The sequence below is a fragment of the Tinamus guttatus genome, unplaced genomic scaffold (genome assembly GCF_059628265.1).
Source record: "Tinamus guttatus ecotype Peru unplaced genomic scaffold, ASM5962826v1 Tinamus_guttatus_pri_ptg000474l, whole genome shotgun sequence".
In the NCBI taxonomy this organism is placed as follows: domain Eukaryota; kingdom Metazoa; phylum Chordata; class Aves; order Tinamiformes; family Tinamidae; genus Tinamus; species Tinamus guttatus.
Genome location: NW_028289008.1, coordinates 1,037,299 through 1,054,278, shown reverse-complemented (window position 1 = coordinate 1,054,278; position 16,980 = coordinate 1,037,299). Strand labels below are relative to the sequence as shown.

Below are 16,980 nucleotides of genomic sequence, written 5' to 3'. Positions count from 1 at the left end.
TCCAAAGCTGGCTTTGCCACATCCACGATGAGAACTCTCACCCTTCGATGTCGAAGAGGTGGACCTCTGCCAGTGGGAGGTCTCCCAGGTGGAGGTCTCACCAGTGGGTGGTTGTTGGAAGCCTCCAGACCCAGCCTGCAAACAGCAAAAGGACAGTGTTCTGAAGGAAGGACTCCACATTTCCTCTGTAGCATATGCTTACTCTGGGGACCAGGACACACATTGGAGCCACTCTAAAGGTCATTCTTTTCCAGAGCAGAATATGCAGAATAGGACCGATCCTGCAGGACTGTCTTAGGAAGTGGAGTGACACAGCACAGAACTCCAGCATGTGAGTTTCCTCCCTAGGCTGCTCCATGGCTTCCAATCCCCACCCTAGGAGAAAACTTTTCCAAAGCTTTCCCAGCCATATGACCCAGGCTGCCTCTGGAGATCAGCTCCCAGCAGCTCTCCATGCTGCTGTCCAGGCAGGACAGACTGGCCTCCTTTCCTTTCTTCCCACTTTCTACCACCATTTCAAATTCCAGTCTTGCCCTGCATGTCCCTGGCTGTTGCTCCTACACATGCATCGCTGCACATGGAAAAAACAGCCTCCAGCCTCCAGGTCGCTAAGGGAACAAACCCTCCACAAGCCGGGAGCCAGCACAGAGCTCTCCAGAAGCCCCTGCACGGAGCTCTGCAGAGCCTGAACAAAGCCAGAAAAGCCTGGAGTTTGCTGGTTTCCAACCACTGGAAGGAGTTACTCCCAAATCACCTCCGGAGCGCCTTCACAAGCCCTGGCAATGCAACACTACCAAACACGTGCTGAGAGGATGCTCACAAGGTCAACCAGCAAGCAAACATACTCACTTTGGAAAGTGCATGTCAGAGCCAGCTCTTTGAGTGCCTGACAGCACTGAGTCTTTTCTCGCTGACATCTGCAAAGGAGAGGGACACATGTGAGATGCTGCCAAGAAAAGCCTCTTGTTCCCCACAAGGGCCACCAACGCTTCCACTCTTCATACAAGCTACTGCCTTTCAGAAGTTCTGAAACAGTCTTTGCTGTTCTGCACAGCAGCTCCTCCTTTTCACAGAAGAGGAGCTGCAGGGGAACACAGGAGAATGGGTAGTAACACTGCCAGGCTTCAGCAAGGGCAAGGATCAAGAGCCTCCCTGGGCAGGACGGCAATTCTTTCCTAAGGGACAAGCCCCTGCAGGAGAGCACAAGTGAAGGCATTCCCCCAAAACGTAAGGAATGGGCAAGGCAGTCCTGCTAGGGAGGGAGAAGAAGGACAGGGACAGAAGGTTTGTTATTCCCTGAAGTGAACACCATTCCCCACATTCTCCTCTGACCGCGCTCTTGACACTGCCTGTCAGCAGTGCTGCCTGTCAGTTGTGCCCCTCAGTGAATCCTGGCAAGACTGAACCTCCCTTTTCTGTTATGATCAGTCATGTAAATGATCACAGAGATGAATGGAAAATCTCTGTCTTTAGACAAGGAAGAAGCAGCAGTGATATTTCCACCAGAATCAGGCCCCAAGAGATACTTTAGATGCTTAGATGAAGAATGCGGCAGCAGCAGATGCAATGCAAAAGTAGAGCACAAGGGCTGTCTTTGAAAGCCAGCTCGTGGCAGAGGCAGTGAGAGCTCAAGGGAACACATTGGAGGGGTCTTGAACAGCCGCTACCCATTGGCTGATGCTGTTGCATAATTCAGGCTGGCACAAGAAGCACCTCATACATCAGGAGCACCTACCTCTTCTGCCTCCTGAGGCCCTTCATTCCCCGGCTCTGCAGCTGGTGGTCGGGTTTCAAATGTTGATCTTTTTCCCCCTTGCGATGACACCTGTGTGCAGGGCCTCGGGATATGTGGGAGCACACTGCAAATACACAACACAAGGAGTTGCATGAGCACAGGGGGAGCTGGATCTCCAGACCTTTCTCACATGCTGGGCACCTGCTTCTGCAGCAGAAGGCAGCTCTGCAAGAGAGGCTCCAGGCTTGCCTGGTTGTGGTAGAATTAATGGAGAGAGCAATCCCCCCTCACTAAAATGCCCAAGGGTGCACCACATGCCCAGAGGAAAGACTCACGTGCCCACTTTGAGGCTTCCTCTCCATGCAGCATGGAGAGCAGCAGGGTCATTTACAAGGACACGCTCCCATATACACCATTAGCCTCTGTCCTGCCAAGTGCTTTAGCCACTGCTAAGGCAAAGAAAGAGCTCCTCAGTGTTTAATCCTGCCTCACTACAGACTCACTGGCCTCTGGGAAGAGCCCCCATGGTGGAGCAAGCCCAATACACACCTCTCCCCTGTCTTGAAGAACACAGATTTTACCTCAACTTCACAAAAGGGTCTTAGGCCCCAGCCCTATGGACACTCCATCACTTCCATTCACCCCAGACACTCACCTTCCAGGATGCTTCTTCCCCTCCTCTTTCTCCTCCTTTCCTTCTCCCACATTCCCAGGCTCTACTTTGAGGGCTGCTTGGGGCTCTCGTAAGAGGCAGCGCATGGCAGGAAGTTTTTCTGTAAGCAGGAGGAAAAAAAAAAAAAACACTTCAGAACTGAACCACAGCCACTATTGGGACAGAAGTGACATATAGATCTGCTCCCTGCTTGCTCTGAAAATCCAGTGAAGTCTTGGCACCCATTACCACCCTCCTGACCAATCTGAGCAGATTCCATGAGATACGTTAGGAGATAGGGCACTCTTCCCATTACCATTCTGCTCCAGGCAAAATGGATGATTCCCAGTAATTGTCCTCAACTCTGTCTCTCTCCTTCCTGACCTCCTCAAATGGAAGAGCAGTTTGACTGCTGATACAGTGGTACATGCTGTCCAGTGGGAAAGCTTAATTCAGAGGGACCAGCTGCATCTGGATGTGCTGGGCTGCCCTGAGCTCTTCCTCCCTCTGGAGTCGTTTGACATTTCCCATCAGGGCTGAGAGGCAGCACATCTAGTGCCTCATGGCATCTCATACATCCCATTGGAACTTTGGCTCCAACACCCAAAAACAAGGAGAAGGAGAAGGCACAGCCCTGCACCAAGTTTCAACTGCTCCATTACCTTTCTCAACAGTCTTTCCCCTTTCCTCTTCCAAAGCAGGATTTGCTTCCTCCACGGTGAGAGCTCTCACCCTTCGATGTTTCAGGACGGGACCTCTCCCAGTGGGAGGTCTCCCAGGCGGAGGTCTCACCAGCGGCTGGCTGGGAAAAGTCTCCAGCTCCTGCCTGCAAACAGCAAAAGGACAGTGTTCTGAAGCAAGGACTCCACATTTGCTTTGCAGCACATGCTAACTATGGGGGCAGACACACACGTCAGAGCCATTCTCAAGACCATCCTTTTACAGAGCAGAATATGCAGAACTGGCCAAATCCTGCAGGACACTCTGCAGACCATCACTCACTTTGGAAAGACCATCACAGAGCCTGAATGGGTCAGTGAAACAGCTCTTGTATTTTCCGAGATGACTGTACCCTTCATCTTCGGCATCTGCAAAGGAGAGGGACGCATGTGAGATGCTGCCAAGAAAAGGGTCTTGTTGCTCACAAGGGCAGTCAATGTGCTTCCACTGGTGACAGCAGACCCTGCATTCAACAGAATTGTAGCTGAGGGCCCGGGATTGAGACCCACTGCAAAATAAAAAAATAAATAAGCAAGAAAACAAACGAAAAAAAACACAAAGAAAGGGCAGAAGAAAGCTCACTGGTCTAGAGAATGGCCTGATAGGGCACCAAGGACTAGGGCAGAAAAAAAAGACAAAATGAGGAGCTGGTCTGGGCTACAGGCTGCTTACAGTGGGGTAAGCCCTGCCAGCTGCTCTGGCCCTAGCACCACTGAAGAGGATGTGCTCAGGCAACCTCAGGAATGCTGGCAGCTCATCCACAAGCTGCAGTTTCCTGGTGTCACAGCAGAAGGACAGGGAATTACAGCAAACCGCTCCTTCCAACAGCACCAAGGGCAATCAAAGGTACCATGACCCCCTGACACACAGGAGGGATGGAAAACACTGACATCTTCTATCCTCAGAGAGAGAGGGCTGAGATCACCAGAGAGTTGGCAGAGATGTCTGATACCCCCAGCAGTGCAGGGAAGGGCAGGAGGGGTCACTGTGCAGGAACCTGCCATTCCTCTAGTTCAGGAGTGACCCCAGGCCCAGACACGTTGTGGCAGCCCAGGAGAAATCCATTCACTTGGGTTTGGTTAGGGATGCCAAAAAGCAAGAGGTAGCACTGCAGAAAAGCAGAACTTACCCCAAGAAGAGCTGTTATCACCTTGTCAGACTCATTCATCCTTTCAAGAAGGCTTCTGTAAAACTTCATTTTCACAACTTTGTCTTCAATGACTAGGATGCCAATGTCCCTCAGAACAAGGGCAATATTAGTCCCAGTCTGAAGACAGGAAGAGAGCTGGTTCATGGTCTCTCGTATGCACCTCAGCACTACGTTGGAAGGAAAGCTGGTGTAATATGCTATGCGATCGTACTGCAGGCGCACACATCCGGTACGACCTAGGGAGCAACAAAAGAGCAAGAGTAACACAGTCACCAGTGGAGCTCTTCAGCAGGCAAAAAAGAAAAAAAAAAAAAAAAAAAAGAGTGAGTGTGTCTGCAGCTGGAAGGTCTTCCAGCAAGACAGTACTACAGAACTGTCAACTTTAACCCTCTGGAAATCCATAAAGAAGGCTGACGCATCCCTCCTGCGAGAGAAATTCCTAGTAAACCACAGCCTCATGGGCCAAGAGTTCAGCAACGTTTCCTTCCTTCACAAACTACAGAAAGGTTTCTGGCTAACTCGCATGACCGTGAGGCAGGACGGCAGCACAAGGAGAGGAAAAAGGGAGTCAGTTCCCAGGAGAAGGCACTGCTGAACCTTCATTCATGTTCCCTAGTAAAGAATATTAAGTGATCATCATTTTTACCTCACTCCTTCTGGCCACCCCCAGGCCCTCAGAATTGCTGAATAGGCAGCCCTGCTTTGGGTGCCCGAGGTCCATCCCCAAGGGATGCCAGACTGATGTTATAGCACTATAGCCCCAACAAGGTAGAGTCACTGGAAAGGAAAGGCCCACTGGAAACACAGCCCAGAGCTCCTGCTGCCCACGGCCATCACCCCCGTCACACTGCAGCTGCACTGCTGCCAGCACTGCCCAGCAATCACCGCACAGCTGGCCTCCGAGGGGTTTTCCTGCACAATAGTGATCCCATCACTGTTTCACTCTGCCAGAGAACACTATGAGTGTCTTCAATCCACTTTGAAGCAGAAGTGGCTTGGAAGAGCCAGCAGCAGTGCTGATCTTTGCCCTTGCAAGGCCTGCTGAGGCAGCAATAAGGAACAGGAGTTTTAACTACATTGGATTAGAAGCAGCAGCTCCAAAATACTTGATTGGAGACAGCTGTAAAAGCAAGTCCAAGATGGAGACAGAGAGGACCCTGCAGTTCTGCATTATAATGTCATAACAATACAAATGAAAATAAATAAATAAATAAATAAGACCTGAAGCTCTTCTTAGCACCCAATGGAGGAACTACAGATTTCAAACAGCCTATACAGAACAGCAGTTATCCACATCCCACTGATGTTGCAAGGCAGAGCAAAAGTTTCAACCTGTCTGCTTACCAGCATCATCATCCTCCTCTTGGTCGAGACCATGACGCTCTGCAAGCTCCTCAGCCATGCAAAACACAGGTCTGTAGGCTGTCACACGAGCAGTCTTGCCACGTTTTCCAATGACAGAGACTTTTTCTCTGACAGCCCTGAAGACCCCAAGTGGACAAATTTTCACATCCTGCAAACAGAAGAGAAGAGAAGAATTCTAAGCAGGTGAAGGGAACAAAGAGACCCAGGTCTTGTGAGAACATGTCCATGGTGTGATGGGCTCTGCTCACTCCTGGCATACAAAGGAACAAGATGGAGCCCTCTGGAAAGCTTTGGAGAGGTCCTTTGGAAGAACATTCCAGAAGGTCTCCTCTCCATCCTCCCCCCACTCTCAAAAGTATATGTAGAACCTCCAACCACTCCCAAGAACAAAATTGGACTGGAGATTTGCCGTCTCTCTTTAGGGAGACATTATCCATGGCACTGTTGCTGTTTAGAGCATCGTTCTCCACAGGATTTTCTTTTGGTTTCGATGAGAGGCAGAACGATTGCATCCAATGGCACAGAGATGCCAGGACTGCTGGAACCATCAGAGCTGGAGGGGAGGGACAGACGGGCAGACCCACCGTGTTCTGCACCAGCTTCTCCACGACATATTCAGCAGCACCGTCCCAGATGAGCACAGCCGCTGGAAAAGCAAGGGAAAGGGCTGCCTGTCAGGCTCCAGGTTGGGCAGCTCACAGCCATCCAGCACACACCTCAGCAAGGAGATGTCAGGAGCAGGCACCAACAAACAGCATCCCCTCCCCAAAATGACCCTCCTGCTGCGAGGGGCCGCAGCGCTGAGGTGGGCACTGCCTTCAGGCTGGAACCTGTGCCCTGAGCCCGGCAGCGCTCGGCACCTGGCACAGGCGTGAGGACGCGGCGATGCTGCCCGGGACAGCCACGCTGTCTCCAGCTCACAGCCTGCACTGCCAGCCTGGAGGCACGGGCAGCGCGGAGGGAAGGAGCAGAGGCAGCGCCCGGGGTGCCGCACAGAGATCCCTGTGGAGCTGCGGAGCAGCGCGAGGATTCTTCTGCAGCGCATGCGGGGCCAGCAGCCTCTGCAGAGCCCAGCAGGAGCTGCGGGAGCCCTCGGCCTTCCTCACCCAGCTCTCCTTGCCTGGCACAAGCAGTTCTTGCAGGGGGAGCCTCTCCCTAGGGAGGTGGTGGTGGATTTTCACCCAGCGAGGGGATGGAGATGCCCATGGCAGTGTGGGGACTCAGGGCATTCGCGAGGGACTCCCCTGCATGGGCAGTTTCCCCAGACGGGATCCCTACACACACATGGCCACCGGAGCTGCTCCAGTTCCTTCCCCCACCAGGAGCTCGGGTGGATGATCCCCACTGTGAGGCCAGCAGGGACCCTTAGGAAAAGGACATCTGCCCAGGGGCCCTGGGACAGCAGGGGCAGCGTCAGGGCTGGATCCAGGAGTCCTGGCGGTCACACTGACACCACAGCTAGAGGGGACCATCAGCCTGGGCTCTGCCTGCTGCCCCCAGCCCCTCCAATCCCCCCGGCCCAGGGTTTCCACAGCCAAGGTCACAGTTCATCATCTCTGTGACAGCTCCTGGAAAAGATCTCCTGAAGGCCTCACCTTCTGGGGGTACTTTTGGCACCGCCTCGCCACGTTGTTTCCTGTGGCCACCCTTCCAGAGCGCCATCCTTCTCCTCCTCGCTCTGGGTCGCCCTGCAGAGGGAGGTGATGAGGACAGAGCTCCTCTCCTCCTCTTCCTCCGCACACGTCGCTCAGCACTAGGCTGCCCACGCTGCCCCTTGCCGGCTCCCGCTCGGAACCAGCAGCTCTTTGGAGCAGAGCAGAGCCAAGAGCAGCCCCAGCGCCTGCGCTCTCCCAGCTCCGCCGCGACGTGTGGGGAGAGGCCGGGCCGCGCGGGACAGGGCAGCTGTGGCTGTGACACGGGACGTCCCCTGTGACCGCAGCCCGTGTCACAGAGGGGACCGGGCCCCTCGCCCCCAGGGCCTGGCCAGGCCTGGCCCTGCAGCGGGCAGGGGCTGCGAGGGGCGCTGGGGCTGCCCCTGCCCCACGCAGGCTCTGTCGCAGGGATATCCCCCCGACGGGGTCCGGCCGGGCTGCACACTGAGCCCGTGCTCATCCGGCCACGGCCCCGCGTGGGGAACCTGCCTGCCAGGGAGGGCAGCGGCACCGCAGCGCGCTCGCCCCATGGCCACACAGCGCGGGCGGCTGCTGCCCCGGGGCAGGGAGCGCTGCCCACTGAGACCACAAAACCTCCAGCAGCTCCTGCAGCCACCCAAATGTTCTCCTGGTGCTCCAACCAGCCGGTCCTTCCCTTGCCAGCTCCTGCAGAGCTGCAGGCCCCAGATAGATCACTGAACACAGGAGCCTCACTGGCCTCGTCACACCACAAACACCACAACCAGCAGAACAAGTGGAGCACAGGGGCCCTGAAGCCACATGTGTGGTGACCCTCGCACAGGGAGGGAGCAGCTGCAGGGACTTAGCAGATCAACACAAGCTCTCAAACTTTTAAAAAGATCCGCAAGACCCATCTGTATGAAACAAGAGTCACTCAAAGGCGATCTGCAGACCTCTGCTTTGAACACACTCAGATCTAGGGTGGGGATGCCGAAGGTGGCAGGAAATGAAAGAGGGAAAAGCAGCTCATACCCACACTTAAATAACCTACTGCTGAAGCAGGGCTCAGGAATGAGGTTTTCAAAACTTCTCAGCTGCACATTTACCCACTAATTAACTAGTAAGGATCGAAGTATTACATCAGCTAAGGCAAAGAGGAATTCTTGTGAAAACGTCAACTTCGGGAACAGAGAGTAAACACGATTTTGTTGTTGTTTCATTTGTTTGCTTTCCTCTCTTTTCCTCTTTTCATTTCCAAGAGAACAGCAGACACTGCAAGGATCCTGTTGCCGTTTAAGCGGCGCGGCGACCTGGTTCAGGAACGGCACGGCGACCACCCCCAGGCCGCTCGGGCCATCAGCTCGCTGACACCAATGTGGTGGACGGCAAATGGCGTTTATTGATGGGTAGCAAGGTGGTATATAGCTAAGGTTTACAACGTCACATCCGTCTGCTTACATCATAAACTAACACTATTGGCTATTAGGGGCCCTATCTTTCCGTACAGCGCGATATCTTCCGGCCGCCGGACCCTAACTATCTGCAACATTTCCCCCCTCCCTATGCATAACAAAACTAGCTAAAATATGACTATCTTATTCTTACTTATTCTTATCTTATTCTAATTACTTATTCTCATTATTATCTTATTCTTATTACTATCTTATTCTTATCTTATTGTGATCACATTATTATTATCTTACTCTTACTTATTGTCATTATTACCTTATCCTTATTACTTACTCTTATTATTACTCTATTCTTATAGCTTATAACAATCTTAAAACTGTATATCATAACTTGACATAAAAACATAAGGCACAAAGAAGAAGGCACATAGAAGGTAGGGGATGACAGGTAATACCGAGGTGTAGGAACAGGGTGTACCTTGGGATAACTTGGGTATAATACTGAGTGGATATATTCTTAAAGCCATTGTCGGCGTTCCACTAACATGATGTTAACCTTCTCTAGGCGACTCTTGACAAACGGCATGAGCTTATTCAATATACAGGGTCCAAAGATTAGCGTCATCATGATCATTGCTATCAGCCCTATCAAGGTGGATATCAGGGTGGTTAACCACAGCGAACCGGTGAACAAATTTTCGTGCCAGCTGTGTCTGGAACAGGGTTCAATGGGTGCTGGTTGGCAAGGCATGGCACTGAAAATTGGTGACCCTGTAGTTATTTTTGTACTAATTACTTGAGAATGTTCCATCTGTTCAAGCCCATTTAAAGGGCTGGTGTGACTCTACTTGTCCTATAGTGACAAGCTCCAAAATTAAGATAACACGAAGGCATCGCGGCCCCCTCTTGCCGAGGCTGTTTTGTTGTTTTCTGGATTCGGTCAGCGTGGAACTCACAGGCTTCGGTGGGATGCCTGTCACCGGGGCGTCCGATGATCGGTCCTGTGAACAGAAACTCACAATTTTCATTAGTTTTCTTTTGAAGGTCTGGTTTAATAGACTTAAGCAGGGACCACTTGACTCTGCCATCTTTTCTGACAGCGGCATACCCTCGCCCTGTTAGAACTAGTTTCCACCCTTGTTCCCATTCACTCAGCTCATTTCTAATTATAACCAATGGACCTTCTTCTAGTGCTCGAGTGCTCGAGAGCTCTTTGCTTTATTGAGGACCATGGTGATGGTTTGGCAACAACTCTAGAGGCTGTGTGAACAGCTTCCCTGGCTGCACGCGTAGTTGTCACAACTTCATGGGCCCGCATGCCATGGGCCTGCGCCTGGGGGGTGATCATTGTTGAGCCTGTACCCATTAACCGCTGCAGGCTGGAGCCGTGTAATGGATGATCTGCCCCAGTTACTTGGGCTAAACACTTTGTACAGTTGTCTTCCCATTCTTGTTTGAAAACGATCATCCCTGTTCCATCAAAGATTAGCCTACAAGTTTGTTTTATATCGAACGGGAGCATATCGTCCCTCCCGAAGATACCATCTATGAGGGTTGAGACCATGGCAGAATTAATCCCTTTATCTGCAATTGCTTTAACAATCGCTTGCACATCCTTAGGATTTATCGGCGAGTGGACCCTCTGTCCCCTGTCCGTCACCCGGACCGGGAACGCTAGTGCGGCTGATAGGGCCCAGTCGGCGCATGTGATCTTTATTTTCCTCCAGTCCGTGGGAGGGGTTTCACCACTTCATGGTTTTTCTTTAATTCGAATGGGAATATTTTGGCTCTTAGTTCTGTTTACCTTCTTTTTCTCCTTCCTTAAGTTTGAATCAGTTGTGAGCCGCTCGTGCTGACTAGTGCCTGATCCGGAACCGGAACTCGACTGACTGGTCACTTCCGGGCTCCGGCCCCTTTTCGTTGGGCTCCGGCCCCGCCTACTTCCGTCCCACCTACTTCCGTTGTGGGCGGGCTGTTCCCCCCTCTTGTCTCGCCCCGCCTTCCCCCCGCGGAGGCGCCTTTTGTGAAATGGCCGCTCTGATCGGTCCTGAGCGCCTCGCTCGGGCCTCCCTCACCTGTCCGGTCACCCCCATTGGTTCTCGGCCCCTCGCTCGGGCCTCCCTCACCTGTCCGGTCACCCCCATTGGTTCTGGGCCCCTCGCTCGGGCCTCCCTCACCTGTCCGGTCACCCCCATTGGTTCTCGGCCCCTCGCTCGGGCCTCCCTCACCTGTCCGGTCACCCCCATTGGTTCTGGGCCCCTCGCTCGGGCCTCCCTCACCTGTCCGGTCACCCCCATTGGTTCTCGGCCCCTCACTCGTGTGTCCCTCACCTGTCCGGTCACCCCCATTGGTTCTCGGCCCCTCGCTCGGGCTTCCCTTACCTGTCCGGTCACCCCCATTGGTTCTCAGCCCCTCACTCGCGCCGGGGGCACCCTCGCCCGGCCCTTCCCCTTGCGGCTCGGCGCCATGTTGAGGGGCATAGGGTGGTGGCCTGGCCCAGACGTCCCCAAGCTCTGACTTCTTTTCAATGTTCCTAGCTTCCTCGGCTAGCTCGCCCCAAACAGATTTCGGCTGTTTCTGCTCCTCTGTAAGCGGGACGGGGTTCGGGGATGGAGGGGATGTGTCGCTCTCTTGCAGATCTTTAGGGTCAGCAGAATCACCATCATCTGGGGGGTGCAAAGTCTGTGCGATTGCCCCGACTCCCATTTTCGGGGTGGCCAGCAAACAGTCCCTTACCGCTACCCAGGTCTCCTGCTCTTTTATAGCTTTCTGCAAGGCTTGTACAGCTTTTCCCCAACCCTTAAGGTTTTTCCCACAACCCGAAGGCATCGTCTCCTCGGCTAACGCCTTAGTACATTTGTCCCACACTTTAGGGACACACTTCAGGGACTTCAGAATATCCACCGGCTGGTCTATAACCTTAATTTTCAAAAGCCTCGCAACAGCGAGAGTAAAATCTTTTGGCTTACAATCAATCCCGGACTATTTATGTAATTGCAATACGACCTTGACGAGGGCTTCCATCCTCCTTGTTCGTCCGGGAGCGTCCTCCCCACCGGGCTGGTCCACTCGCTCCGGCCGCCGTTCACCCGTCCAGCCGATGATTCCCGGGTTTCGGCACCACTTGTTGCCGTTCAAGCGGCGCGGCGACCTGGGTCAGGAACGGCACGGCGACCACCCCCAAGCCACTCGGGCCATTAGCTCGCTGACACCAATGTGGTGGATGGCAAATAGCGTTTATTGATGGCTAACAAGGTGTTATATAGCTAAGGTTTACAACGTCACATCCATCTGCTTACATCATAAACTAAACGCTATTGGCTATTAGGGGCCCTATCTTTCCGTACAGCACGATATCTTCCGGCTGCCGGACCCTAACTATCTGCAACAGCCTCCCTTGCCCCTAGGGGCTGGAATCTTAGGGCTACACACACACCTCTGCAATGGGGATGAGTTCTGTGCTTGACCTCACTTGGAAACACGACACAAAACTTAAACAATGATACAGGAATATATATTTAAACAATAACAATAAAAAAATTATAATAAACACTAACAACAACAACAATAAAAACAATATCAATAACACTAACAACAATATCAACAATAAGAAATATTACTATAAAAGTCTCCAAAGAAAAATCCAAATAAGATGTTATGGCTGGAGTCCTCGTTCCCAGCGCTTCCCGGCAGCAGCCCGGGTGAAGGGGAGCTTGGCCTGCAAGGGAAAAGGAGGCGTGAGCAGGGCCGAGGAGCGGCTCGGGGGCTCCCGTGGAGCACAGGCTCTTTGGCGGCTGCGCGGGCTCTTTGGCAGCAGCGCTGCCGTCATTGGTGCCCTGGCAGAGGCTTGGCGTGGCCAGCGCAGCCCAGAGGCCGGCAGAGGGGCTGAGGCAGCAGGTGCCCAGGCCTTGGGCGCTCCTGCGCCCTGTGCAGCTCTGCCCCGGCGCCGCGGCCCGCCAGAGCGCCCGCACACCTGGGCCAGGCTCCCGCGCGGCTGCTCCCCAAAGGCAGCGCGGAGCAGCGCCAAGGGGCCGGGCACAGCCCCAGCTCTGCCCGTGCAGCCGGCAGCAGGGGCCATACCTGGGGGCTGCAGCCAGAGCTGTCCCACTCCATGGGCTCCTCCTGGCTGCAGCCGACCAGGCCGCTGCTCCCCACAACCTGGAAGAGAGCAGGAGACCTTAGTGGGGATGGTGCGTGGGGAAGAGCAAGGAGAAGTGTGTCCAGTTACTGTCGGGGCTGTACCTGGCTGCTGCCATAACTTTGCCACTCCATTGGCTCAGGATGGTCCCCTGAAGGCCCCCCATTCACACGTGGAGCCTGCAATACAGAGAGAGGGCAGGTCACGGAGCAGGAGGTCCCTGGCCCCAGCACCCCTCTTCCTGCAGCAGGAAGCAGGAAAGTGGGAAGGGGCTGGGACCTGCCCCAGCTCTGCCTGTGCAGACAGCAGCAAGGGCAATACCTGAAGACCACAGAAGGAGCCTTCCCACTCCATGGGCTCCTCATTGTTGCAGCCATCGAGGCCTTGGATGTCGGGAGTCTGGAAGAGAGCAGGAGAGCTTGTGGGGACGGTCATGGTGGCAGCGCTGGCTCTGTGTGCAGACCCTCGTGTCCCCTGCGTGCGTGGGGCAGGCAGTGCACAGAGCCAGGGCGCCAGGCTCAGGCAGCAGCCCCCGAGGCCTTGGCCGCTCCTGGCCCTGGCGCAGCTCTGCCCCAGCACCCAGGCCTGCCAGAGCTCCCTGCCACCTCTGCCACCAGCCCTGCGGCTGCTCTCGCAGAGCCAAGCGCCAGCCGTCCCCGCGCAGCCTCTCCCTGTGCGCACAGTACCTGCACTGAGCTCTCCCACTCCATGTCCTCAACTTCAGCATTAGCCATTTTTTTCACTCTCCTGACTCTGCAACAGAATGGAATTGTTTACATTTGCAGCCATGAGCACCAAGTGTCGCACAGTGGCTTTGGGGCCTCCCCTGGGAGGCATCGCGCAGGCTGCCCTGCAGCCCCGCAGCTCCCCTGCATCTCATGGGCACCACGGGTGGCCCCTGGTGCTGCGCGGCCCTGCTGCTCACCTGGCCTTGCTGCTGCGTGGCCAGCACTGGGGCCACTGTGAGACGCAGCCCTGGGAAGCATCCGTGTTCCCGTGGTGATAACTGCCCCTCTGGGATGTTCCACTGCTCCGTGGGGGGAGGAGGGCAGCGGCAGGGCCAGGGGGGTCGCCATGAGGAAGGGTCTGCATGTGCTGGACTCCCCCTGGCACTGCTGATCCTGGTGGCAGAGAGCAGTGCGTGGCCTTGGGCTTGCTGGGTGCCAAGGAGGGCTCCTCACGCAGCCCCATGGTGCTGCTGGCGGCTGCCTGCCCAGAGGCCGGGCTGCACTTGGGGCTCTGCCTCCACCCCCGCAAGGAGCCTTGAACACCTTGATCTTTCTTCCCTGCTCCCCTGCTGCCCTTACAGCCTGATGGAGTCAAGAAAGTTTTGTTTTCCATGGTAGAGACATGTTCCTTGGTAGCGCAATGAGCGCAAAGGGCAGTTGTGCCCTGGGGCCAGGTGTGCATGTCCTCAGCAGAGCCCTTGTGAGTTGGTGGTGTCCTGGGAGCCCCTGGTGCTGCTGGGCTCCTTCTCTTGTCCTGCCGTGCACCTTGCAGGCGCCATGTGCTGTGGCTGAGAGCAGCCTTGGTGCGGCTCCTGCACTGCTGCCCCTGCCACGGCTTCCTAGGGCTGCAGAGGGCAGAGCAGGCACAAATGTGCCCTCAGCAGCAGCAGGGACCTGCAGGTGATGCAGCTCTGCCCAGCACTGGGCTACAATGCTCACTTGCTAAGGGAAAGAATTCCCAACTTTCAGGGTAGGACATGAAAGCCGAGGGCTGGTGGCATGAGGAATTGCCGGCAGGCATTTGTCTGCTGCCCTGGGAATGCTGGAGGGGAAGTGCGAAGCAGAGCAGTGTTCCCTGCAGGGAGGCACGAGCAGAGGGCTGGGCAGCGAGCTCAGCCCCGTGGCTGTGAGGGCAAGTGCTGGGAGCCCCCTTGCCTGTGCGCGTGACGCCTGCAGAACCCAGGTGTGCGCAGTGCCCCCGGTGGCAGGGAAGGAGCTGGGAAGCCCTTGCCCCACGCAGGCTGCTTGCAGAGAAGCTGCGGCTCGTCTGCCTCGCACCTGGACCACCAGGGCTGTCTTGGACAGTCCCCTCTCGGGGAAGGTGCTTTGCAGCTGCTTGAAGGGAGAGGCTGCCTGGAATCCTGCAGACCCCTGGAGGGGAAGGGGTCTCACCTGCTCCATGGCCTCCATTTGGAGTGATTTTTTTAACACTGCAGTACAAGGTCTGGTTGCGGGTGGTTGGGGTGAATGGAGGGGCTCCTGCATGCCTTTGGGTGTGCTCCGCGCATCCTGCTCAGAGCTTTGTCGCATGGCTAGGAACAGGTGAGCTGAATGTTCCCCTACTGTTTCTTCAAATTCTCTGCATGCTCTGAAAGTCTGGACGTTCCTGGCAGGATGATAGGTGGGAGCTTTGTTCTTGATTTACTCAGCTTGGATTCTCCCAGAGGACTTTTCCTTCCTTGTGACCTTTCATGGTCCTGCCTCACATTGCTCCCCTCCCTGGGGCTCGGTTCTTTTGCCACCCGCCTTGCACAATTCTCTGCTGAAGCTGCTGCAGTCAGAGGCCGGCCAGGCTGCTCTCCTGGCTGCTGCACTAGCCCCCTTTGTGCAGTGCTTTCTGCTGACCTGTTTTGAAACGCTCTTGCCTTGGAAGAGTGGATGTCGCTGTTCCAAATCCTTCTGCAGGATTTCCAGAGCATCACTGACAAAGGTCTCAGGATGCATGTTTAGATGTGAGTTGAGCTTGCTAAAGGAGCTGAGTTGCCAGCCCTCAGGTAAAGGCAAGGTGGACGGAGCAGGAGATATCCCCAGTGCTGGAGGAGCTGCTGATGTCTGAGCAGGCAGGGATACAGGCATGGAAAAGCAGGGCTTTAAAGGAAGCTGCTCATTCCCATGGTTGCCCATAACCCTCCTAGGAAAGATCAGCAAGTGTCCTTCAGATGAGTGGACAGTATGTGGCTGGAGAACTGTGTGGATTGCAGAGCTCAGAGGGTTGTGCTAATGGGTCTTGAGTCTAGTTGGAGGCCTGTGGCTAGTGGTGTCCCCCAAGGGGTCAGTGCTGGGTTTGGTGCTATTCACCTATTTGCTCAGTGCCTTGCAGGAGGCCCCCTCAGCAAGTTTGCACATGAGACAAAGCTGGGCGCAGTGAGCGACACTCCAGAGAGCTGCGCTGCCTTTGAGAGGGAGCTGCAGAGGCAGGAGAGTTGGGCAGAGAGGAACATCCCGAGACTGAAGAAAGGCAAGTGCAGGGTCCTGCAGTGGGGGAGGAATAACCTTGAGGCTCCAGTTCAGATGAGGGGTGGAGCTACTGGAAAGCAGTTCTGTGCAGAGGGGTTTGGGAGGTCTGCTTGAAAACAGCTCAAGCAGGAGGCAGCAATGTGCCCTTGTGTCAAGGATGGCCAGAGGGATGCTGGCCTGCAAGAAGAGGAGTGTTGGCAGCAGGTGGAGGGGGCTGATCGTGCCCCTCTCCTCAGCTCTGCTCAGGCCACACCTGGACTCTTGTGTGCAGAAGTATTGTGGGCTGCCCAGGACAAGAGGGATGTGGAACTTGCAGAGAGCGACCAGCTTAGTGCCACAAAGATGATGAAGGAACTGGAGCATCTATCTTATGAGGAAAGAGTAAGCGAGCTGGGCCTGTTTATCCTGGGGAAGACAAGAGTGAGAGGGGAACTTATCAACAGGTACAAACAGCTGAGGGGCGGATGTAAAAGGACAGGGCCAAACTCTTCCCGATGGGGCCTAGCAATAGCCCAAGGGCTAAAGGGTGCAAATTGCAACACACTTTCAATGGGTACAAATTGCAACACACTTTCAATGGGTACAAATTGCAACACAGTTTCAGTGTACATATGAGGAAGAGCTTTTTGACAGTTAGGGTGACAGAGCACTGTAAGCGGGTGTCCAGCGAGGTTGTGCAGGCTCCTTCTTTGGAGCTCTTCCAAACCCTCCTGGGTGTGATGGTGTGCAACGCACTGTAGGGGTCCCTGCTTGTGCAGGGGGGGTTGGACTGATGATCTCAAGAGGTCCCTTCCAAAGTCAAGCCCTGTGTGACTGTGTGAGCCGGGAGGGCTCCGCAGGCAGCCAGGACAGCAGATATGTTGGAAGGGCACAGGTGGGGTTTTTGTCAGGCTGTAAGGCTTCTTCTCCCGTGGCACCGAATTGTTGCCATCAGCAGCTGGCAGATGGCCCTGCAGACGGCAGAGGCACAGAGCAGCCTCCCTCGTGGTCCCCAGCACGGGGCCTTTCCTGGC

General features: G+C 54.9%; 1 protein-coding gene across 1 annotated transcript in view; it reads right to left on the bottom strand.

Annotated features, from left to right (window-relative positions):
- Window positions 1-1,790: 1,790 nt before the first annotated feature.
- Window positions 1,791-16,980, bottom strand: part of LOC148592971 (olfactory receptor 14A16-like) — a 34,002-nt gene continuing 18,812 nt past the window's right edge. The window contains exons 2-7 of the mRNA XM_088533014.1: window positions 6,207-6,268; window positions 5,602-5,770; window positions 4,237-4,493; window positions 3,390-3,475; window positions 3,180-3,213; window positions 1,791-1,859 (exon numbers count right to left, since the gene is read on the bottom strand). Of these exons, the coding sequence (XP_088389140.1) occupies window positions 1,791-1,859; window positions 3,180-3,213; window positions 3,390-3,475; window positions 4,237-4,493; window positions 5,602-5,770; window positions 6,207-6,268 (677 nt within the window). The remainder of the gene's footprint in view (window positions 1,860-3,179; window positions 3,214-3,389; window positions 3,476-4,236; window positions 4,494-5,601; window positions 5,771-6,206; window positions 6,269-16,980) is intronic.